Source organism: Hemitrygon akajei, chromosome 5, assembly GCF_048418815.1.
Source record: "Hemitrygon akajei chromosome 5, sHemAka1.3, whole genome shotgun sequence".
Classification (NCBI taxonomy): domain Eukaryota; kingdom Metazoa; phylum Chordata; class Chondrichthyes; order Myliobatiformes; family Dasyatidae; genus Hemitrygon; species Hemitrygon akajei.
The window spans coordinates 171,453,175-171,479,757 of record NC_133128.1 but is presented as its reverse complement, the minus strand read 5'-3'; the positions used below and the strand labels follow the sequence as shown (position 1 = coordinate 171,479,757).

The 26,583-nt window shown below is 38.2% G+C and overlaps 1 protein-coding gene across 3 annotated transcripts in view; it reads right to left on the bottom strand.

Moving 5' to 3' along the window:
• Positions 1–6,290: 6,290 nt before the first annotated feature.
• LOC140728456 (transcription factor Sp3-like) overlaps positions 6,291–26,583 on the bottom strand; it is a 60,981-nt gene continuing 40,688 nt past the window's right edge. For all 3 annotated transcript variants that reach the window (XM_073047199.1, XM_073047200.1, XM_073047201.1), the window contains 3 exons: positions 21,040–21,262; positions 16,368–16,567; positions 6,291–8,476 (listed from right to left, as the gene is read on the bottom strand). In XM_073047199.1, coding sequence (XP_072903300.1) covers positions 8,148–8,476; positions 16,368–16,567; positions 21,040–21,262 — 752 coding nt within the window. In that variant the 3' untranslated portion in view covers positions 6,291–8,147. The remainder of the gene's footprint in view (positions 8,477–16,367; positions 16,568–21,039; positions 21,263–26,583) is intronic.

Below are 26,583 nucleotides of genomic sequence, written 5' to 3'. Positions count from 1 at the left end.
TCTTTCGTGAGGTTCCCTTAAGAGATGAATTGTTATTTAAGTCAGGTGAAATGACAAAATAAAATTGTTCAAACACACAAGGATATGATGAAATTGCTGAATTGCAAGTTACTTTTACTTTTTAAAAGACACTAATGGCATTGTTACAATACCTTCTCACTGTTCTGCCTTGAAAATGCAACTATTGTTAATTTTTTTGCTGAAATTAAGCTATATACAAATACTCTGTGGATTAAATTTAATGGTATCACCTTTGAATAATCTTAGCTTACTGGGATACCTATCCCAGTAAGAAATCCTATCCTGTTAATCTTCCATTCTTTCCTTGCCTCTCATCCGATAGTTTATATTAAAGATTTCACAGATAAAATATATCTCAGGAGATTTCTGGAAATGGATATGAGCCTCAGGACTAAATTATTAGGGATACCTGAAAGTTTGTCTGAAAGAATGGGTATTGAAGCAAGTTTAGGAAAATGGTTCCAGAGAATGAGTTACAGGTAGCTTTAGGTAGAAGGAAATTAAATGCAAATCTAACCAGAATGGAGGGGGGTTGTGACAGAAAGCAAAAAAATGGTTGAAGGAAAGGGTGTGAGGAACATTCAAAGTACCATTTAAACATTAGATATGAAAGGATTCAAAAATCAATGTAGATGGACAAGGGTAGGAATGATACATTCCTGGACAACTGTTATCTAGGATTAAGAAAGGACAAGACATTTTTAAACAAATTTGTTTCTGGACAGAAAATAGGCAAAGCATTAGTTCACGATTGCAAAACAAACTTAATGACACCAAGATTCCACCTGAAACTGTGGCTGCATATAAAAGCTGCAGAAGGGTAGTAAAGATCATTAAGTCTACCACAATGGACTTCTCCTTCTAGTAAAATGGTAGTGCACTCGGAAGCTGCCTTCTATGGGGCTAACCAAGGATGTTATGATCTTTGTTAAACTTTTAAATTTTTCATGATTGCATGATATTAAGAAGTGCTGCAGGCCTACCCCATCAGCAACTTGCTCATTAGCAGAGAAGCTGAAGGAGCCAGACTTCGGTGTGCGAAGGTGGTGTGGAGTCTAACAGCAGGTGATCATCTTCGTCACTTTTTTTGAGATCACAGGACCCCATGGGACATTGGTAATGTGTAATTCCCCAAGTCCAATCCACTTGCTTATTGGTGAATAGTGGCTGTGGATGGCATGGCCTCAGCTGTAGTGAAGACCAGGCCGCAAACCCCAGTGTTGCCTGTTTGCGGCTGCCCAGGAAAGAGGCGTCAAGTCAGTGCATTCGACTAGTGTCGAGGGTGGTGTGGCATGGTGTCCGTGCTGATCTCCAGTGGTCACTCAGCAGAAGACAAAACGCATTGTGTTCCACTGCAGACTACTGCAATATTCAAGGACTCAGGGACTTGGGCTATATATATTTTTGTGTGACTGTATTTTGTTGCTGTCTTATAGGTGCTATGTGTGCCTTGTGCTGTGTATGACTGCTGACACTGTGTTTTGTACCTTGGCCCCAGAGTAATGCTGTTACATTTGGCTGCGTTCATGTTTGGTTGAAGGACAATTAAACTTGAACTTGCATGTTGCTGGAACCAAAACAAATCTTCTAAATATTTAGCAGAAGTAAATATAATAAGATGTGAGACAAGATAACTGGTAGAAAGATTAGGGAAAAGTGATGCAGTGATAAAGATAGACATCATCAGACTGCATGTGGAAGTTAATTCCACATCACACAGGAAAAAACATAGCTATAGATGTTAGGAGTGGATGGCATGGCACAGCGAAAGGAAAACACAAAGGCACCAATAATTTTCTTTCAATGAGTTTATTAGCTGTAAGAGGATAGAATTTTAATTGAAATATTTAATTAAGTTGCTGGAAAGGACTTGAAACAATTCATAGTAGTTCACAGAGAAAAAAAAGTCTGGAAATGTTATAAAATAATTTTGAGGATAGTGGTAAGAGGTCCGAGGGATTGACACAATGATTTTAGAGTCATTGATGATGAAAACAATTTACAATTTCAGTTGGACTGGGTACTGGGAAGAGATAAGTGGTGACTTTTTAAGTGAGGTATAGGAGCAGAATTAGACTATTTGGGCCCATCGAGTCTGCTCCGCCATTCCATCATGGCTGATTTATTATCCCTCTTAACCCCATTCTCCTGCCTTCTCTCTGTATACTCAATGACTTGTCTTCCACAGCCATTTGTGGCAATAAATTCCACAGATTCAACACCCTTTGGCTAAAGAAATTACTCGCCATCTCTGTTCCAAATGGACATCCCTCTATTTTGAACAGACAGACATACTTTATTTATCCCAAGGGAAATTGGGTTTCGTTGAAGCTGTGCCCTCTGGTCCTAGACTCCCCCCACTATAGGAAGCATCCTCCCTGCTTTCTCTACATGTTCAATATGTTTCAACAGTATCTCCCTCATTTTTCTATACTCCAGAGCCATCAAATGCTCCTCATAGGTTAACCCTTTCACTCTTGTGAACCTCCTCTGGACCCTCTCCAATGAAAGTACATCTTTTCTTATATAAGGGACCCAAAACTTCTCACAATATTCCAAGTCCAGTCTGGCCAATGCCTTATAAGCCTTAACATTGCATGCTTACTTTTATACTCTATCCTCTTGAAATGAATGCTAACACTGCATTTGCCTTCCTTACCACTGACTCAAAGTGCAAGTTAATATTCAGGGAATCCTGCATGAGGATTCCCAAGTCCCTTTGACCTTCTGATTTTTAAAGTTTTCCCATGTAGAAAGGTCTACACCTTTATTCCTTCTACCAAAGTGCATAGTCACACACTTCCCTATACTATATTCCAACTGCCACTCCTTTGCCCGTTCTCCCAATCTGTCTAGGTCCTTCTGCAGACTCCCCGCTTGCTCATCACTACCTTCCCCTCCACCTATCTTTGTATGGTCTGCAACCTTAGCAAAGCCATCAGCTCTGTCATCCAAATCATTGACATTTAACATGAAGTGGTCCGAAAGCCAACCTTTGAAGAACACCCCGTCACTGCCAGCCAACCAGAGAAATCCCCCTTTATTCCCACTCTTTGCCTCTCGCCACTCACTAATCTTGCACGCATGCAAGTATCTTTACTATAATACTGTCTATCCTGTTTGTTATTTCTTCAAAGAATTCCAACAGATTTGTCAGTCACAGTTTCCCATGAAGGAAACCATGCTGACTCTAACCTAGTGAGAATGGGTAAGAAGCAGAATCTCAAATACCTTGGGAGACAAGAGATTAACAAGACCAGAAAGCGCATCTATGGTCATTTTGAGGGCAGCTGGAGGAAAGGGTGGGTTGCATCATGAATAGGTGACTAGATCATCCAGGGTGACAATGGAAAGAAATTTGGGCACCACAGTGCGGGTTTGTAGGAATGTTGACTCTCAGCATCAGGAACCCAGCTTCAGTCCTGACCTCTGATGCTGTTTGTGACTGCATGTGTTTCCTCCAGGTGCTCTAGTATCCTTTCACTTTCCAAAGATGTGCAGTTTGATTAGTTAACTTCCTGCTGTATATTACTTCTAGTATGTAGGCAAGTGGTAGCATCAGTACTAGTTATCAGGGAGAATTACACCAGTGTATAATTTGGTGCTTCATTGTCAGCATGGATTCATGGGAGGCATTGACCCAATTTTTGTGCTGGATGAATTGATAACCAACAGACAGTGGATTGGTTGTGCAAGTTGCTGAAAATATAGGAATTTGATTAAAGGTCAAAAACTAAGTATCTTCTCTCCAAACAAACACAAGGCTAATAGTGATTATGGAGAAATTTTGCATCTAATGGCACTCCTAGAAATCAATCATGAATGCCAGATCATTTGCATATTGATCAGTAATAGTTCAGAATGTTTTAATATAAGAGGGTATGACCTTGCAAGATGGCTGTAACTGTGGTTCCGCATACAGCCTTTAAATTTCTGTTATGCTCAAATATTTTCTGCATAATCTAACATCCTGAAACAAAGGCAGAAGTGGTCCAGCCAATACCTACCAGATTTGCTTTTTTATACATATTTGGGACTTCATAAACACAACTGTTTAAGCTACTTGGATAGTCAATGCAAGGGTATAATCCTAAGTTTCAAAAGTAGTGCAGTTCACTTTGTATGAAGATTTCTTAAAAACTTAATCATTATTCTACAGGATTGAAGAGATAGAGAAAGAGCAACCAACATATGCTAGAGAATGGGTGAGTGTGACCCAAACAATTGATAAAAACACAAACACAAAATGCTGGCAGAACTCAGCAGGCCAGACAGCATCTATGGGAGGAGGTAGTGACGACGTTTCGGCCCGAACATTTTGAACCCTGTCAAAAGAGTTTCTAAATTCAAAAGGTTAAAGTTCTTATGAAAAATGAGTAAGGTCATTAGAATGATCTGGCTTAAAAATAATATTATTTACCAATGTATGCAGGAACAGAGTGCAAATATTCAGATGATTAACATGCAGTGGGTTGAATCTCAAACTTGTTTGTTAAATTAAGCTGCTCCTCTGCTGCATAGAATTTGCCCAATTTGCACAAAAATTACCCAGTGAATGCATAAAAGTCAAATTAAACACACTTTTAAATGACTTAACTATTAATTCATTGCCAGTCAATCTCCAGTATAGATGCTGAACACCTTTAAACAGGTAAATTGTTCTTGTACACTAAAATATGACAACTAGAATGAAACAGTATTCTAGGTGTTAGTGTTACAAGTTTAGCATTTTCCATTTATTTTTTCCTATTGCTTTTACAGAATGAATTATTGCTTGGTATGTCTTACTGGTACTGTACAGTACAGCTTAAGTAGTCCTTGATCTATTTGTTCCTATCTTAAGCAAACAAAATGACTACTTCTTCCAACTTGTATTAAAATCTGATAAATTTCAAAAGGAGATAATATTGTCATATTATCTGGCTAGAAATTCCCACTTTAAAAGTCATGCAGCAAGGAAAAAGGCCCTTCAGCCCAACTGACCAAGATTCTCATTTATGCTAGTCCCATTTGCCTATGTTTGGCTCATATCCATCAATCTTTCCTATGCTTGTACTTGTACAGGTATCCTTTAAATGTTGTTCATCCACGAACACCACCTCTAGCATTTCATGCACCAACCTCTCTCTGGGTGAAAAGCTGCCCAGCAGGTTCCTATTAAATCCCTCCTCTCTCACCTTAAACCTGAGCCCTCTAGTTCTTGATTCCCTAATCCTGGGAAAAGTGCATGTGCACATTTTATTCGTGACATTATACAGCCCTATAAGATCACCCTTACTCTAAAGAAAAGTCCTAACCATCTCAACCTCTCTCCATAATTCAGTTCCTCAAACTCCTGGACACTATTTCCAGCTTAATGGCTATTTTCCCATAGCAAGGTGATCTAAACTGAACACAATATTTCAAATGAACCTCACCAACAACTTGTCAACTGCAACATTACATCCCAACATTGATACTTAATGTCCTGATAAAAAGCCTTCACCACCATTTTACTTGCAATTCCACTTTCATGAATCCATATACTTGTGCTCTTGGGTTCCTCGGTTCTACACTCCCCACACTCCCATCAATTGTGTAAATCCTACTCTAATTTGTATTCCCAAACTACAACACCTAACACTTACCTGAATTAAACTCAATCTACATTTCTCAGTTGTTACCCAGCTGATCAAGGTTATCTGTAAATCCTGATAACCACTTTTGTCATTCCCACTACGATCAGCTGATGCTTACAGTACAATGTTAACATTGTTGAAAAAGTGAAAAGAACAGTGTAAGGTTTTCTAAATGAATTACATGCAAGACTAAAATGCTGGCATAAAATCAATTCAGATTTAGACCAACTTAATGGTTGAGTGCATTAAATCCCAATACAAGAAAATTATTTTGCATAACAGCAATATTATAAAAGAAAAAGCAATCATGTTATGTGTTAGACTTATTTCTGGGAAGTACATCCTCCAGGTTTAAAAAAAACAGGGTCATTGTCCAAGTTTCATATCTATATTTTATCTTTGAGCCAAGCAGTATAGAAACAGATTCTACAGCCCAACAAATCCACACTGACCATCAATCAGCTGTTCAGTTTAATCTCATTTTCTTCACACATTTCCTGAACACCCCGTTTTTATCAACCTACACACTAGGGGAAAATTACAGTTGCCAATTAACCTATCAACCCACACAATTTGGGTACGTGGGAAGAAACTAGAGCACCCAGAGGAAACCCATGCTGAATAGTGATGACATTTAAATAAGGTCAGCAATTTGATAGTATAATCTTACTTTATTAGCATTTTAATTTACATTTGGAAGGAACATGTAACCCTAGACACAATTTCCACATGGTATGTATATATTTTTATTTAATTTTAAAATCAAGTTTCATCATTGTTTCAAAGAATAGCTAACTTTTTTTGGGAAGGAAAAGGAGAGGGTGGAAGAGATAGGAAAAATGATCTAAATTAGCTCTAGAATGCAAAAGAAATTTGCTCGACTCTTAAAACATTAAAAGTTCCTTTTTAAAGCAATTACTACAGAACGGTACTATCTGTTATTTTCACATGTAACACACGTTATCTCAGCTGTTGCACATAACATATCTTAGTTTCAGGGCCATATATCCAATACAATTTAACATTTTTGTGACGAGTGAAAATCTTTAAGGAATTATACAAATCACAATTCTCACTGAGGAAAACCTCAGGAGGTCTCAAGTCTTATGCTGATGTGCAATCTAATTTTTGGAGGGAGCTTTGGACAATCATATTACACATACTAACGAGTAACTGGATTAAAAATGGAAACAATGATCAATAGATTCATCATAAAAACATTTCATTCTATAGTTGTGCTTTTATGCACACAGTACTATTTTACTTGAGGAATAATGTTAATCACCTGACACTGATAATCCCTTCATAGCAGTGGTTCAAGCACTAAGAACCAAAATAAAAGTAATGAAACCACAATATGGTTCATCAAAGCTGGTTTATATTGCAATCTGAATGTTTATTCCGCAAAATTGATTTCATTACAGTAAGGGCAAGACAGTTAAAAATAAATTTCAAAAGGGTACAAACTATGAGGTGATTCAGTACTTTTTAAAAAAAAATGGCGTAAGATGCTGCTGATATATTTTGGGGATAAATGCTGTGATCTTTACTAGTACTGCACACCAACAGTTTGGAAAGAAAGAAATGTCAAAAGGTAGCATCTTTATCCCCATTTCTCTGGTGCTGAAATGATGAAGATTAAATAGTTAAGCAATACCTCTGTAGCCTTAACAAATACATAATAAAAATACAAACTGAATATATATATATATGCGCAACAAATAGTAAAAACTTGAATATAGAAAATTACAAAGGGTAGATGCATAAGGATCTGCAAAGTGTCAAAGAAGCTTCATTTAGTAGCCGCTTTTTAACTTCAAGGTTAAATATAATCAATACAGTTATTTGGCAGATGATCCTTAACATTAGCAAAAAATGGCTTTTAATAAATTGAAAAAATAGATTAAGACTTCAGTTCCCATTTATACAATATTCCTCTTTTATAAAGAGCTTAGTAACACACAGAAATGCGTACTTACTTAGACACTGAACTGACAAACAGCTAGTTTACTAATCACCTTATAGAATGAGACCAGTAACCCTTTTATGTTTGAAATGCTTATTATATCAGAAAATGTAATGTGCGAATTAGAAAATTGCTATGAAATTTTATAGAAAACAGATATATCACAATAGATTGTGTTCCGAGATGTACATACCCATTAACTTTCCCATTCTGGACTGCATCAACCCCAAATCTTAATTTTCAAGAATTCCCCCAGTCTTGCATAGCTATTTTCCTGTGTTTATAATCTATCATGAGTGCTATATTTGAAAATTGCTACATGTGGTGAGCATCTGCAAAATGTACATGCAACGTTGCCAGTGTTCAATAATTATGAATACTGTATTACAAATACATAGAAAATAAGGCATTTTAGTGACATTTCACTTTTCCATAATAGATGAAATTTTATCACACTGATAAAAAGACTGCAGAAAAAGCATAAAATTTACTCGCCATTTGCTCTTTTATAAAATCACTAACACATCATTTCTCTATAAATTTTAGTCCATACAGTCATCCCCGCCAATCGTGACTAACTGTATATCTGTATTATGTAACATTTCTTCAGTATTTGCACCATCAGAATGATCAGTTCCAATCCCTTCCATATGGCCCTGCTGAATGTTTGCTATTACAGATGACATAATAGTTCCTCCTGTTGCAAGGATACCAACATCTGAGGCAGACGTCACTTCCATTGATGATATAGCTGCACTATTATGGCTGGAAAGGTTGCCCCTCTTGTTCTGGTGTGTTTTAATGTGCTTTGAAAGATGGTCACTTCTTATGAAGCGTTTGGAGCATTCTGGGCAGACAAATTTTTTCTCACCTGCATGTGATGGGGAGGGGGGGGGGGGAAAACACAAAATCACAAATCTTTGAAAGAAATACTTGCAGTTTTTATATTATTGAGCAGTTTAGAGATAAAATAATACTTTTAAAATGTTGCTCAGTCCTACAGTGCAGGAAACACCCAATCACTGGTGCACTCCAGGGCTGGGTGCTCAACTTCCTGCTGTTCAGGCTGCCTCATGACAACAATGCCAGACCCAGCTCAAACCACTTCAAGTTCACTGAAGGTACAACAGTGGTTGGTGTCACCGGCAACGATGTGTCAGCATGCAGAGGAGGTAGAGAAGCTTGTCAAATGGTGTGAGAACAATAACCTGAGTCGCAGTGTGAACAAGACAAAAGTAGTAATTGTCAACTTCAGGAAGTGCAGGTTGCCCACTCTCCAATGTACATCAATGGCTCTGTCATGGAGAGAGTGAAGAGCATAAAGTTCTTGTGTCTCTGCGTAACGAACAATCTAACCTAGACCCACAAGACCTCCATTAATCAAGAAGGCACAGCAGCATCTACATTTTCTGAGGAGATTGAGGCATGCAAGGCTCCCTGCCCCCATTTTAACAACTTTCTACAACAGCACCATCAAGGGTGTCCTGTCCAGCACATCAATGTGGTGGTACAGAAGCTGCAAACCATTGGACCACAGCACCCTACAGAGGAGAGAGAAAACAGAGAGGATCACCGGGGTCTCTCTGCCCCCATTTATGACATTTACCTGGAACACTGCAGATGAAGGGCCTGAAGCATTGTTGATGATCCCTATCACTCTTCCTAGCATCAGGACTAGGAATACCAGACTGGGTAACAGCTTCTTCCCCCGGCTGTGAAACTAATGACTACCCTGCCATCACCAAGATCTCATCACCAGGACAGTGAGCTGTATAGTGTTTTCTGTTTACCTGTGCTGCACACTTCACATGTATTTTTCATTTATTTGTGGTAATATTTTGTTTTATGTGCTGTGTATAATGTGTATTGTGGATGCATCGTGGTTTGAAGGGACAGTTTCATTTAGTTGTATATGTACAGAAAGATGACAATAAACTTGAGCTTGAAAATATGAAAATTTAACAAGCCAGAGTGAAACAGCAATGGAAATAAGCCCTTCAGCCCAACTCATCTATGCCAGCTATGGTGCCCACCAAACTAGTCCCATATCTTTCTAAACCTCTCCCACCCACGTACTTAGCTAAATGTCTTTTAAGTATATTTTTCAATATTTTAACCCTGCAACCACTTCCTCTCATTCTACATACAGGTAATCTTTTGTACAGTTGCCCTTCAGATCCCTTTCAAACCTTTTTACCTTAAACCTAAGCCCTGTATAACGTAGTTCTTTTAAGTTCAGCCTTTTTATATCTCTCTGTATTTTTTTTTACATCTCCAAGATCATCCCCAATCTCCTATGTTCCATTCCAAGGAATAAAGACCAAGCCTGCTCAACCTCTCCCTTTAATTCAGCTCCTGAAGCACTGGTACCATCCTCTTAAATCTTTAATGCACGAGTGTACAAACTCTTTGTCTACCTTACAAAATATACGAAAGCAATCTTTTGCATCTTGCTTTACTGAAAAACTCGATTGAAATGTTACTTCATGATATACTAACTTTTGTAACTTAACAATTGCTGTCTGCATAATTACTATTTCATAGTAACTTTCAACCTATAGCAATGTTATAATGGCCTCTTCCAAGTTCTTAATTTTTAGATCCACTGTTTTCTAAATTACTTTATTGTTTAAAACACAAAATTAAATCCAAAAATAGGTTCAAAAAATACATTGTAACAAATTATGTGTGTGCTGTAGTGCAATTATACCTGTAATACAGCTTTTCAAAAGATAGCAAGGTGAGCATTATTGCTCTATTAGCTTTCAATGAGATGAGATGGTGAGCTTTTATCTTGAACCTTCTTGTAAAGGCATTCTTACACTGCTGTTTGGGGGGATATCCAGGATTTAAGCAGAACAATAATTAAGCCCAGTTAGGAGAGTTTGTAACTTGCAGGGGAATCTGTAGGTCGTTGTATTACCATACACTTGTTACCCTCAAGCTTCATGTTGCCAGAAGCTGAGAGTTTGGAGGTGATCTCAGAAAAGCATGGGCAAGTAAATGCAATGCATTTTGTTGGTAGTCCAAGGAGCTACTGGCAGGGATGTCAGCAGAGCAGCAATGGTGTGTGTTTCTGGGAAAAATAAGGGAGGTGCAGAACACGTGTATTCCAAAAATGAAGAAATACTCAAATGATAAAATAGTACAACCAATGGCTGACAAGGGAAGTCAAAGCAATTGTAAAAGCAAAAGAAAGGGCATTCAACAAAAGAAAAATTAGTGGGAAGATAGAGGATTGGTTGAGTTGGCAGTGAGGAAGGCAATTGCAATGTTAGCATTCCCTTCAAGAGGTCTAGAATACAAGAGCAAGGATGTGATGCTGAGGCTTTATAAGGCACTGATGAGGCTTCACCTCAAGTATTGTGAACAGTTTTGGGCTCCTCATCTTAAAAGAGATATGCCAGCATTGGAGATGGTCCTTAGGTGATTCACAAGGATGATTCCAGGAATGAAAGGGTTATCATATGAGGAATGTTTGATGGCTCTGGATCTGTAGTCACTGGAATTCAGATGGATGCGGGGGGGTGGGGGGGGGGGGGGAACTCATTGAAACCTTTCGAATGTTGAAAGGCCTAGACAGAGCAGATGTGGAAAGGATGTTTCCTATGATGAGAGACTCTAAGAGGGTACAGCCTCAGGATAGAGGGGCACCCTTTCAAAACAGAGATGTAGAGAAATTTCTGTAGCCAAAGGGTGGTGAATTTGTTGCCACATACAGCTGTGGAGGCCAGGTCGTTGAGTGTATTTAAAGCAGAGATTGATCGGTTCTTGATTGGACATTGCATCAACGGTAACGGGGAGAAGGCCGGAAAATGGGGTTGAGGAGGAGGGGGTAAAAAAAAAGGATCAGCAATGATTGAATGGCGGAGCAGACACGATGGGCCAGATGGCCTAATTCTGCTCCTATGTCTTGTGGTCTTATAAGTATGAAGAAGTTAATTTTGGTAGGTCAAATATGATGACAGAATATAGTATTAATGGTAAGACTCTTGGCAGTGTGGAGGATCAGAGGGATCTTGGGGTCAGAGTCCATAGGACACTCAAAGCTGCTGCGCAGATTGATTCTGTGAGTTAAGAAAGCATATGGCGCATTGACCATCATCAATCATGGGACTGAGTTTTGGAGATGAGAGGTAATGTTGCAGCTATATAGGACCCTGGTCAGACCCCACTTGGAGTACTGTGCTCAGTTCTGGTCACCTCACTATAGGAAGGATGTGGAAACCATAGAAAGGATGCAGAAGAGATTTACAAGGATGTTGCCTGGATTGGGGAGCATGCCTTATGAGAATAGGTTGAGTGAACTTGGCCTTTTCTTCTTTGAGTAATGGAGGATGAGAGGTCACCTGATAGAAGTATATAAGATGATGAGAGGCATTGATTGTGTTGGTAGTCCGAGGCTTTTTCCCAGGGCTGAACTGGCTAGCATGAGAGGGCAGAGTTTTAAGGTGCTTGGAAGTAGGTACAGAGGAGATGTAAGGGGAAAGTTTTTTTTAAATGCGAAGAGTGGTGAGTGCGTGGAATAGGCTGCTAGCAATGGTGGTGCAGGTGGATACAATAGGGTCTTTTAAGAGACTCCTGGACAGGTACATGGAGCTCAGAAAAAGAGAGGGCTATCTGTAAGCCCTAGGTAATTTCTAAGGTAAGGGCATGTTTGGCACAGTTTTGTGGGCCGAAGGGCCTGTATTGTGCTGTAGGTTTTTCTATGTTTCTAGTCTGATTAACGATAGTCAGCTTGGCTTACTGAGGGGCAGGTCATGCCTCATGAGCTTGATCAAATTCTTTTCAGAAGTGACAAAATAAATTAATGAAGATAGAGCAGAGGATGTGATGTACATGGATTTTAATAAGGTGTTTGAAAAGGTTCCCCGTGATAGAAAGTCAGGAGGAATGTGATCCAAGGAAACTTGGCTGTGTGGATTCAGAATTAGCTCCTTCCAGTTTCTAACTCCAGGTTCCTAAGGGTTCTTTTAGCTTAAGCTTCCTAATCTCTGGTTCATTACACAATACCCAATCCAGTATAGCTGATCTCCTAGTAGGCTCAACGACAAACTGCTCTAAAAAGCTATCTCTTAGGCATTCAACAAATTCACTCTTGAGATCATGATTTTCTCCAACTGACCTGCATGTTAAAATCTCCCATGACTACCATAACATTGCCCTTCCGACTTGTCTTTTCTATTTCCTGTTGTAACCTTTGGTCCACCTCCCAGCCACTATTAGGAGGCCTGTATATAACTGCCATCAACAGCCTTTTACCCTTGTAGTTTCTTAACTCAGCCCACAAGAATTCAATTCCTTCTGATCCTATGTTACATCTTTCTACTGATTTGATGTAATTCTTTACCAGTAGAGCCACACCACCCCCCTGCCTAACTTCCTATCTCTCTGATATAACATGTAACCTTGGATGTTCAGCTCCCAACTACAACCATCCTTCAGCCATAATTTAACTTATCTGGGTTGAAGTTCATCTGCCACTTAGCCCAGCTCTGCATCCTATCACTGTCCCGCTATAACTTCTGTCAACCCCCCAGACTACCCACAACACTCCCAACCTTTGTGTCATCAGCAAACTTACTAACCCACCCTTCTACTTCTTCAACCAGGTCATTTATAAAGATCATGAAGAGAAGGGGTCCCAGAACAGATCCCTGTGGAACACCACTGGTCACTGACCTCCATGCAGAATACGAACCATCTACAACCACCCTTTTCCTTCTGTGAGCAAGCCAATTCTGGATCCACAAAGCAAGGTCTCTTTGGGTTCCATGCCTCCATACTTTCTGAAGGAGCCGTGCATGGGGAATCGTATCAAATGCTTTGCTGAAATCTGTATACACTACATCCACTGCTCTATCTTTTTGTTACATCTTCAAAGAATTCAATCAAGCTCGTAAGGGACGACCTGCCCTTGACAAAGCCACTCTGATTACTGCATGCGCGGATTCAACCAACCGTGGATCGGGAAAACCCGTAAGTTCTCTCTCTAGCACTCGTTGTTTGAGCATGTACAGACTATTTTTTCTTATCATTATTCCCTAATACAGTATAACAACTAGTTACATAGCATTTACATTGTATTAGGTATTATAAGTAATCTAGAGATGACTTAAAAGTACAGGCAATCCCCGGGTTATGAATGAGTTCCGTTCCCGAATCCGTCTTTAAGTTGGATTTGAAGTCCGAACAGGTACATTTGGTATTATTTAGCGTCAGTTAGTCAAACGTTTTTCTTAGTATATAGTACATATTTTACATTTCTATGCATATAAAACACTTAAGAAACATGCGTATTTCAATAATTAAACCACTGCGTTGCTTAGTAATAATTGTAGCTTTCATCGGGGTGGGGCCTTTCACATGCTCCATCAAAATTGTTCCGATCATTGACCGACTGTAGCCTAATGCTTTTCCAATGACCGATGGCGTTTCACTTCTTTCCGATCGCTTTATTACTTCCACCTTATTTTCAAGCGTGACCGTGATTATTTTTGTGAACAGAAACACCGCGGATTCAGAGCTGCACCGCTAGGTGCTAATGCCCAACGCAAAGAGACATGTTAAATAAAGTCCAGGGTTCCGCAGGGTCCTAAAGACCACTGTACTGAGACAGGTTAAATAAGGGACTTGAGCATCCGTGTTTTTTGGTATCAACGGGGGGGGGTCTCGGAACCAATCCCCTGTGGATAAGGAGGGCCGATTATAATAGCAAATAGACGGGAAGGAATAAAATTGATGGGAAAGATCTTAAATGGATTTTTTGAATCTGTATTTATTTGGGAGATAGACACAGAGTCTATAGAACTGAGGGAAAACAGCAGTGAGACAGAGGAGGAGGTGCTTGCTGTCTCAAGGCAAATTAGGGTAGATAAATCAAAACTATGCAGGGGCCCCAGCAGATATTTTAAAATATCCACAGGCGAGGTGCCAGAGGATTAAAGGATAGCTAATGTTGTTCCATTATTTAAGAAAAGCTCAATGAATAAGCTGGAAAATTATAGGCCAGTGAGCCTGACATCAATAAAGGATAAATTACTGGAAGATATTCTAAGTATTTGGATACACAGGGCCTGATTACGAATAATCAGCATTTGTTTGAGGATGATAGGTAGCATCTAACCAATCTTAAGAGGTTTGAGGAGATTACCAGGAAAGTTGATGAAAGAAAGACAATGGATGTTGTCTCATGGTCATTAGTAATAAGGTCCTGCATGGGACAGTCATCAAGAAGGTTTGGTCATTTGCCATTCAGGATGAGGTAGTACACTGGATTCAACATTGGTTTTGCAGGAGAAGCCAGAGAGTGGTGCGAGATGGTTGCCCCTCTGAATGGAGGCCATAGACTAAATAGGCCAAATGGCCTGTTTCTGAGCTGTAGTGCTCTATGACTGACAGCAACGGACCCTTCTGACCAACTGAGCCGTATTGTCCAATTACACCCAATTAACTCATTAGCCCGTACATCTTTGGAATATGGGAGGAACCTCAGAGCAAGCTCACCAGGTCTTGTGGAGAACATACATGGAGGGCCAAAATTGAACACTGGGCAATGGCGCTGTAACAGTTATGCTGAACACTGCTACCATGCCGTTTTTCTGCATCTTCTTTTGGAACCTTCCCTGATATACATACCAAAACATACATGGCCCTAATCTCAAATTCGCAACCATTCCAATAACCACCTAAATAAAAGCACTTTTTTACTCAACCCAGTTTCCTTGGATCAAAATCACTTTCATTCTATGCCCAAGCATTTAAATAGGAATGTGGCAGTTATGGTACAGGTCATACTCTAGAGAACAATGTCTATTAATAAAGAAAGAAATAGCAGAAATGTCCTATCGATTTTATTGCATCAGTCTTCATTGTGGAGGACACTGCAAATATCCCAAATACACAGAGGATCTAATTTCAAAATAACTGGGAGGGAGTTGTAAAAATCCCAATCACAGGAGATTAAATATTAGAGAAATTCATGGGACTAATGCTTGGCAAATTGCCAGGACCTGATGGGCAACACACAGGGTTTTAAAAGAGGAGGTTGTAGTGATAGTGGACCTATCGATTGTATGTTTCAAAATCCGCTATATGCAGAAGGAAAACAGGAGTGAAAAAGAATCAATGTGACTCAACTTCTTCCAAAAAAAAAGGGGACAGAGAACTCCAGGCCAGTTAGATTACCATTTACTGCTGGCAAGATGCTTAGATCATTAAATAAAGAGGGAATTACTATTTCAGAAAATGGCCTGAATTACTTGAGAATGTAACAGGAGTCAAAAAGGGGATACATATAAAGCTTTTACATTTCCAAAAGTCATTTGACAAATTGCCATGTAGGAGGCCACAGCATAAATTAAGAGCTCATGGTGTTGGATGAAGTGTGTTAACATGGTTTGATAACTGCATCACATAGAAAACAAGAATATGTAATAAATTGTTCCTTCTTCAGACTGGAGGGATTTAACTGGTTCTTGCCATCAGCTGAAAAATATTTAGCAATCTTCACTGAAATTTAATCTTATTAGTTCACAGCTGACTTAGCATAAATAATCTAATTAGAAAAATTATTTTTGAAGTTTAGCCATTGTACTGCATGTATAATGGTGCCTGTAAAAACAAATTGCTAAAATCTAAACTCTAAAGAGAAGTCTGCTGGGAACAAGTGCGAATTCATAAGGGACAACCAGTAACTTACGTCAAGATAATTGAAATTCCACTACATCATTATCATAAAAAGGCAGAAATATGAAAATGACCTGTGTGTGTTTTTCTGTGACGTTGTAGCTCATCACTGCGAGTGAATCGTTTCCCACAAAAAACCCAGGTACACACAAAGGGTCGTTCTCCTGTGTGCCATCGAAGATGAGCTCTAAGGTGGGATGTTTTTCCATAAGTCTTTCCACAACCTGGAAAATGGCATATATGCTGTTTCTTCTTTCCCAAGTTACTGGAGGATCTGTGGAAAAGAAATAAGTTCAAATATTATTGGCAGATTTCAGTCGTTTTCTATGAATTCTGAATGTTTAATATTATTTTAAGTATTCTTATAGATTCAAAAGCAATTGAATTAAATAGTTACAGCAACTGATATCAACACACACTCTATACAGGTACTGAAATTCAACAATTTACCATGCAAGTCCCGAGCAAATTTATTTACATCAACACAAAACAGTGTAGCACAGGAAGACCCATCAGCCCACACTGTCTATACTGAACACGATGCTGATAAACTAATCACATCAGTTTCCACAACCTATCCTGGCAACATGATCCATGTACCTATCACCATTCCAAAAAGAATTAAATTTTTTAAAAATTGCCTTGTCTCCTTTACACCTCACTCACACCTCAAACTAAAGGGTCCCCAACATTTTTTTTATATATACCATTACCAAGGATCCGTGAACCCCAGATTGGGAATCCCTGCCTTAAAGCTATGCCTTCCAATATTTAACATTTCCAACTTGTGAATAACATCCTGACCATCCAACCTATCTACATCTTGCATAATTTTATACACGTTTACTCAGTTATCCCTATGCTTTCAATGCTCCAGAGAAAACAATCCAAGTTTGTCATAACTCTCCTTGTATGTAATACAACATCCTGGTGAACGTCTTCCACATCCTAAGATATACATTGGATACAGAAAATTCTGTTTGATGCCTAGAATGATGGACACTTAGCATGATGTTGTGTCCTTGATGTACATTACATGAAGATCTGAGGAAAGTAGGCAAAAGATACATGATTAAATTTGATAAGGACTAACAATTGAAGCCATATCACCATTTGAAATTGAGGAACGAAACTAAAGAAGAATTGAAATGAGAGATGAAAATATGGAACGATTTAAACAGTGGAATAGGGCTAAGAAACTGAATGAAGGACAAAGATTTTGGATGACCAAAGTAGGGGGGGGGGGGGGGAAGAGCACTGGAGTGAGGGTTCTGGGAGTAAGTATCTACAGATGTTGAGAATCTAAAACAAAAAAAATGCAAAATGCCAGAAACATGAAGCAAGTCAGACAGCACCAAGTCAGAAACAGAATCTATCTTTAAGATCAATGACACTGCTTATGTAGAAAAGTGAGAAAATAAACATATTTTCCAACTCTGATAAAGGTTCATTAATCTGAAACATTGATTAGAGGGTGGAAGCACTTCAGTGTCAATCAGATGCTACACACCTGTCAAGTTCTTCTGAAACTCAGTTTCCATTACTTAAGGTGTCAACGATAGTTTACAAACAGTAAGTTAAATGAGCATGGAGTATCACTTGTTTCTAATTGAGAGTCAAGCCTCAGCTTGGAATTCAAATGGACAGTGAGGTTATGTGGGGAAAAAGCTGAAAAAAAGTGGATGGATTTCACAGTAGGCAAAAGATAAGTGCTTCCATCATTCTGATTTTTATCTACAAGTAACTACTCATCCAAAACTCCCCCCAAGTCAACTGACTAATATTGGCTCAGTGTTGAGAAAGGTGTAGTGAGGTAAGTTTTACCACATATGTAGAAACAGTCCCCTTGCTTGGAAAATGCTTTGATTACAGAACAACTGAAATGGGGCAAGTTTGACCCTTGAGGGATAATGAGGATCATGTTGCAAGCAAAGGTGGAGAGGGCTTTTCCAGAAAAAGTCCTACTGATAAATGAAGTGAAGATTATACTATAGCAAAAAAGAAAGTTTTGAGAAAAAAAACTCAAGACAGGGTTTGTTTGGGAATTGTCAAAGACATTAACTTTCTTACAATTATTTGAGTGATGAGGGATCAAAGTAACAGGATAAAATGAAGAAACTGGGGTGGTTCCCATGGAGCAGAGAAGTACCTAAGATTATGGAAACATTGAAAAGATGCAGTCACAATGCAGGCAAACAGGATTAGTGAAGATTGACAAGAAGGTCAGTGGGCTGAAGGTACTGTATGATTCTGAGATATGACGGATGCACTTAAAATCGAGGGGCAGCATTCAGCCTCTAGAAGTGCTGTTCATTTTGTATGCAGTACACTCTATACAAACATCACTTCCTATTTATAAGCTTTTTTAAAAAACATAATTTTGTTTTTTAAAACTTTTTTAAATTGTGTTTTCAAATAGTTACAGAATAAAAGTGTGTGAAAAAGAAAATGTGTTACCCATCCCCCCTCCCCCTAACATCCTTATTGAAAAAAAGAAGAAAGAAAGAAAGAAAGAAAAAGGAATGCCTGGATATTGGAAGATACCCACATGCTCCATGGAGTTCGTAATAACTTTAGTATATATATTTATTTCTTTCCCCAAGTAACCAATTATTTCATCTTCGGAGCACCTATATATTTAATCCTATCTTTTGTAAATAAGGGTGCCAAATTTTTAAAAATGTTTCATATTTATCTCTTAAATTATAATTTTTTCAAGTGGAATACAGCCATAAATTTCTTTCTTCCAACGATCTATACTTAAATATGTATCCGATTTCCAAGTAACTGCAATAGCTTTTTTGGCTACTGCCAATGCAATTTTTATAAATTCTTTCTGATATTTATTCAATTTGGATATCGGTTTTATCCCTTCAATATCACCTAGTAAAAGTAATATTGGATTATGTGGAAGTTGTATTCCAATAATTTGTTCCAATAAAACTCTTAAATTTGTCCAAAAAGGTTGAATTTTAGAACAAGACCAAGTAGAATGTAAAAAAGTACCAATTTCTTGGTTACATCGGAAACACTGATCAGATAAATTTGGGTTTAATTTATTTATTTTTTGTGGTGTAATATATAGTTGATGTAAAAAATTGTATTGCACTAATCTTAATCGGACGTTTATTGTATTTGTCATACTCTCAAGACATAGTCTTGACCAATTTTTTTCTTCAATTTTAATATTCAAATCACTTTCCCATTTTTGTCTTGACTTATGGACTCCTTATTTAATTGCACATAATTTCTGGTTAATTTGGATTTCGACTTGAAGCACACATGGTCGAAAGACATCCCACTCCATCCACTTTATTTGCCCTTGAAACAGCAACATCTGAGTCTTGAGCTTCTCAATATTGGTAAACATTTAGTAGATGTACTTTGAAGTATTATGTTATCACTCATCGCTATTAAGCTATCGTCATGCCACAAGTTCACTCTAGTCCACGGAATAGCAATAGAATGTTGTATGTATGTATTGCCTTGTTTAACAGTGATCATGTGAATAATCGACAATGTTAGTATATTCAGACATGCCACAATTCTGTATGGAACTTAATAGGTGTGTTGCTTGTCTTGCGTCAGTTTCATTAAGTTTTTCTCATTAAAAACCCTGAAGAAAGCATCTGGCTCAGGTGATTTTTGAGAAGATGTTTAACTCCATGCCTAGCTTTGTACACAACAGTGTGAGGACAGAAGAGACAGAATGCAGTAAAATAAGGGGCAGTGGAAGCAGGTAGAATCCAGCCATCCAAGAAGCACTGGTTTAGTACTCTGAAGCAAAATCTTTTACAGCTGTGGGAGGAGTAAGGTACAGAATCAGTTAGATTGATTTAACTTTGGATTAAACTAATATGGATGAGTTGAAAGCCTTCTTTCTATCTTGTAATTTGTAAGTTTAAAAAGCAACTGTAAAAGTGAACATTTTGTGTAAGCAATGAAACTTAAAATCTCAAAGAGCTGGCTCCTGTGACAATTTAAGCAGAGCTGTATTCTGAACTGCTAGAAAGTGTTTTGGCTGAGGTTCAGACTTAAGTATTCTAATGAAAGGTGATCTCACATTCTGAACTTTCAACAAGTCCATGCAAAATAAAATTAAGATTGATGATTAAAAAGGACAATGTTATTAAAATGTTTATATTTCAATTTGTATACAACAGCTCATTTGCATTTGATTTACAGTAGTTCTCTGAAAATCCAATAGTTGGCAATCGTAACTGCCATGTTATTTTGAAGGTCCTGCACAGTAGCCAAATTTTAAATTAGCAAATTCCCAAGTTTAGCTTATACAATATAATTTAAGGTAATGATTTTCACTTTAAAAGGAAGCATTTATTATTTCTATAAATCCTGAGGAAGAATGGGATAATTTAATTCCGCACTGACCAATAGATATCACCAATAGTCATTAAACAATCACATTACAATCTTTTTATAAATGACAGATTTTGAAGGTACAACAAAAATATTTAATGAAAGGAAAAAAATTACCTAAACCCTTAAAACAAAATAAAATCTTCTGTCTTTGACAGTTTGACTAGGCATCATCAGTTAAGATCAAATTAATTTACTGTGGACTTTCTAATAAAATCTGAAGTCTAAAGGAGCAAGACAAATTTCCATAACAAATCAATATAATTCTGAAGAGCTGGTCTCCAGAACTGTGAGCACAGTAATGAAGCAGTCAAGGCAAAAAAGGGTTTCAAGGTAGCAAATAAGAATTTGTATTAAGCAAAATCGTACCTTCCCAAGACGTCCTTGCAGTTAGGACAGGTACATGCAACTCGGCGGAGCCGTTTTCCTGGTTGATACTGCTGGTCACTTCCATCCTCTTCCAGGTTCACAGATACTTGTGATAACTCACTGGAACCAAGGACTGATGCATTTCCCACATTAGTCACTGTGGAAGGTTGTGATGCTAGTTGCCAGGATTCAGAATCATCCTCCTCTTCTTTTATTTGAATATCTGGAATAAATAAGGCCATGTTCAATCTCACCTACATATTTTCAAGATAACAAAAGTTCTTCTAATAAACTTTTATCAATCAATATCCTATTAAAACGTGGACACTTTATTCAATAGTTTTTATTTTGAAAAATTATTGGCAGACATTGAGCCTTTCAGTGTAATTAAATCTGACATATTGTCATGAAATTCATGAAATCAACTTAACTGCAAGTATTTGGACACAAAAGAAAACTAATCTTCTGTTGCAACTGTACAAACAAGATTGAGCTTGACATCCAAGATCGTCATCTCCCACTTTCAGTAAATGACTGCACTCAAAAAACAGCCAGTTTTAACCTAAAATTTGGTAACGTTAACTATACTCTTAGTGCAATAATCAAGCAACTTAAATTCATGCCTGAATAGTGCATCGTACATGAAGATTTCAAAACAGATTCAAACATATTTAGTACTAGAAATTAGGAGGAGAAAAAGCAGAAATGCTTGAAATACAAGTCAGTCAGCATCTGCCAAAAGAAAATTTGCTAACATATCAAAATGGTGATTGCTGGAGTTATTGAAATGAATGTTGATACAAAAGGGACAGGTTAAATGATGAAAGGATGTATGGCAGAAGAAATTAAGAGCTGAATAATGAACAGGAGGTATTTGGGAGGTATAAATAGCAGACAAATACACAACTGAAACTACAGGCAAGATCATGAGCACTTTAATAATGGTGAAGCTGGAAGGCTATAATATGCCTCATCTTAAAACGAGGTGTTGGTTCTTAAGCAGGCATTAGGCTTTATAAGGAGTTGAAAACATCTTGGAACAGTACTGTACTGAACTGAAAGGACTGTAACCACTCCCTTATTTGGCATTTGGTTTTGTCAATGGCTATTCATTTATTTACTGAGATATGGTGCCGAAAAGACCCTTCCTGCTCTTTGAGCCACGCCACCTAGCAATCCCCTGATCTAATCTTGGCCTCATCACAGGACAATTTACAATGACCAATTAACCTACCAACCTTTGGACTGGGAGGAAACTGGAGCACTGGTGAAACCAGAAACCCTTGTGAGAACGTGCAAACTCTTTATGGGCAGTGGAAGGAATCAAACCCAGGTCACCTGTACTGTAAAGCATTGTGCTAACCATTATGCTACCATGCCACCCCATTACAGTTTGTAGTGTGTGCAATTTGATCCTTAAATAAAAGTTCAGGTTCCTAGACAGTAAGAAAGGAGATGGCAAAAGTGCAGCTATAGTATAGTATGGATGTTGATAGAAATCAGCAAAGCAGAGCATCCTGGAGGAAATGGTCTTTTAAGATTGCTGGAAGTGTATGGGAAAGACACTTTGCTGGTAACATCACACCAGAAACTCATGATATTTCTACTTGGTGGTAGAACTGGAGTACAGATACACCATCTAATACACATTGGCTAAGGTATGATGAAATACAGTGGGAAGGGTATCAGTATGATACTAATGAATAGTACTGTATACACTAATTAAATCAAGTGGTTCACTTTTATTATCAATTTTGTCATGGAAATAAAACAAACATAGCTAAAATTTTATACACTTTTTTTCTTCATCGTGTCACCAGAAGTTATCTTAAACCATATATTTGAAGAAATAACAAGCAGGATAGATAAATGAGAATCAGCTGATGTCTATTTTGGACTTTCAGAAGGCATTAGACAAGATGCCACACATGAGGCTGCTTAACAAGTGAAGAGCCCAAGGTATTACAGGAAAGATTCTAGCATGGATAATGCAGTGGCTGATTAGGAGGTGGCGAAGAATTTCTGGTTGGCTGCCAGTGACTAGTGGTGTTCAACAGAGGTCTGTGTTAGAACCGATTCTTTTTATATTATATGTCAATGATTTGGAAGATGGAATTAATGGCTTTGTTGCAAAGTTTGCAGACAATATAAAGAAAGGTGAAGAGTTAGGTAGTTTTGGGGAAGTAGAGAGGCTATTGAAAGACTTAGATTAGGAAAATGGGCAAAGAAAATACAGTGTCAGGAAGTGTATGGTCATTGCACTTTGGAAGAAGAAATGAAAGGGCTAGTTATTTTCTAAATGGAGAGAAAATACAAAAAGACTGATGCACAAAGGGACTTGGGACTCCTTGTACAGGATTCCCTAAAGGCTAGTTTCCAGGTTGAGTCTGTGGTGAGGAAGGCAAATGCAATGTTAGCCTTCATTTCAAGTTGACTAGAATATAAAAGTAAGAATATAATGTTGAGACTTTATAAAGCCTGATGAGGTCTCACTTGGAGAGCAGTTTTGGGCCCTTTATCTTAGAAAGGATATGCTTAAACTAGGGAGGGTTCAAAAGTTGTTCACAAAAATGATTCTAGGATTGAATGGCTTGTCATATGAAGAGCATTTGATGGCTCTGGGCCTGTATTCACTAGCATTCAGAAGAATAAAGGGTGACCCAATTGAAACCGATCAAATGGTGAAAGGCCTTGATAGAATGGATAGAATCCTTGAGAGGATGTTTCCCAAGAGCAGAGGACAGAGCCTCAGAATAGAAGGGCATCCTTTTAGAATGGAGATGAGGAATTTCTTTAGTTTAATTTCTTTAGTGGTGAATCTGTGGAATTTTTTGCCACAGGCAGCTGTGAAGGCCAAGTCTTTATGTATATTAAGGCAGAGGTTGATAGATTCTTGACTGGACAGGGCATGAAGGAATATAGGGAGAAGGCTGGTAATTAGGGCCAAGAGGAAAACTGGATCAGCCATGATGAAATGGCAGAGCAGACTTGATTGGTCAAATGGCCTAATTCAGCTCCTATACCTTATGGTCTTATTTGCACTCTTACCTAACCATTACTCATTCCTGTGTCTGATAAGCCTCATTGTTGTTGTATCCTGGAAGTTAACTACCCTGTCCTGTTTATGGCAAGTTATTTAGTATTACAACTTTCACTCTACCAACAGCTAAATGCAGCAAGTGCAGCTATACATGAATAATAGTTTATTCATTTGTGTACAAATACCAAATTAACCTACAATTTAATAAGTTACATTATTCAAAGTATTAATGAAAAATCTTGAGTGGATTTTATAAAACAAATATAATCTGTGTCATCCAATCAAATTAGAATTTAAGATATATTTTGTGTCAAGAATGCTATAAAAATCATAAATACATTGATAATAACAAATAAGCCAGAATGCAATATATAATGGAGATGGCCAGATTTTTAAAAAATAAATATAAAAATCTCTCTGATACACTTAGTCCCAATTAAAGGTCTTGATTTTAAAATCATGGTGCCTGGAAATAAACCTCACTAGTTTAAATATTGACCACTTTATGAACAAATGTAGGCTATGTGATTAACAGAACAGCAATTACAGCAGATAGCTGGATAAACTAAAAACCAACACCACAGAGCAGGATTAGAAATGCCAGAATTGTCGTACCTGAAAATAAAGTCCAGCAGAAATCTCATGTGGTACAAGAATTGTGGTAACCACAACCATAAATGTTCTTTCCCAATATGAGAAAATTTACCGAGTCTTTCTCTAACTTCATACGACATGCCAAAATAGATAAACCATCAACTCAAAGAAAAAGAATCAGTTGCATTTGCACAAAATTATTATTTTTTTTATTTGGGATGCAGGCATCTCTGCCAATGACAGCATTTATTGCCCAAAAATAATTGCCTTTGAGAAGCTGGTGGTGTCATTACCATACATTAATGGTGATTTTTATCCTTCTGCTAAAAATATTCCCTCAAAGCTGTTGGGTTAAGTTTAGAGCTCAGGCAAGCAAAATCTGCCACTTAGTACCCCATTTCACAACAAGAAATTATTATTCAAGAGAGAAAATACTGAACCCAAATGATTACATAGCTTTACCAATGAATGAAAATAGCCGGTATCTGCAACCAAGGCTATCAGAAACCAAAGCACAACAGATAAATTCCTCCCCCAAAAAAGTGGAAACTAGATACTACATCTTCAATGGAATAATTTTTTAAAATTTTATTCCAAATGCGCAGGACAATAGACAAGTTTCTGGGGCAGTAAAAGTATTAACTCTAAATAATAGTAAGGAATAATTTCCACAGATTATTAACCATAACTAGTGAAGACAGCATCCTCGAATGACTGCAACGGTCAAATAATGTGATCTGAACATTGAACAGTACAGCACAGTACAGGCCCTTCGGCCCACAATGTTGTGCCAACCCTTAAACCCAACCTCCCATATAACCCCCCAACTTAAATTCCTCCATATACCTGTCTAGTAGTCTCTTAAATTTCACTAGTGTATCTGCCTCAACTACTGACTCAGGCAGTGCATTCTACGCACCAACCACTCTCTTGAGTAAAAAACCTTCCTCTAATATCCCCCTTGAACTTCCCACCCCTGACCTTAAGCCATGTCCTCTTGTACTGAGCAGTGGTGCCTGGAAGAGGCGCTGGCTGTCCACTCTATTTCTCTTAATATCTTGTATACCTCTATCATGTCTCCTCTCATCCTCCTCATCTCCAGAGAGTAAAGCCCTTGCTCCCTTAATCTCTGATCATAATGCATACTCTCTAAACCAGGCAGCATTCCTGGTAAATCTCCTCTGTACCCTTTCCAATGCTTCCACATCCTTCCTATAGTGAGGTGACCAGAACTGGACACAGTACTCCAAGTGTGGCCTAACCAGAGTTTTATAGAGCTGCATCATTACATCGTGACTCTTAAACTCTATCCCTCAACTTATGAAAGCTAACACCCCATCTACCTGTGAGGAAACTTTCAGGGATCTGTGGACATGTACCCCCAGATCTCTCTGCTCCTCCACACTACCAAGCATCCTGCCATTTACTTTGTACTCTGCCTTGGAGTTTGTCCTTCCAAAGTGTACCACCTCACACTTCTCCAGATTGAACTCCATCTGCCACTTCTCAGCCCACTTCTGCATCCTATCAATGTCTCTCTGCAATCTTCAACAATCCACTACACTATCTACAACACCACCAAACTTTGTGTCATCTACAAACTTGCCAACCCACCCTTCTACCCCCATATCCATGTCATTAATAAAAATCACAAAAAGTAGAGGTCCCAGAACTGATCCTTGTGGGACACCACTAGTCACAACCCTCCAATCCGAATGTACTCCCTCTACCACAACCTTCTGCTTTCTGCAGGCAGGCCAATTCTGAATCCACCAGGCCAAACTTCCCTGGACCCATGCCTTCTGACTTACTGAATAAGCCTACTGTGTGGAACCTTGTCAACTGCCTTACTAAAATCCATGTAGATCACATCCACTGCACTACCCTCATTTATATGCCTGGTCACCTCC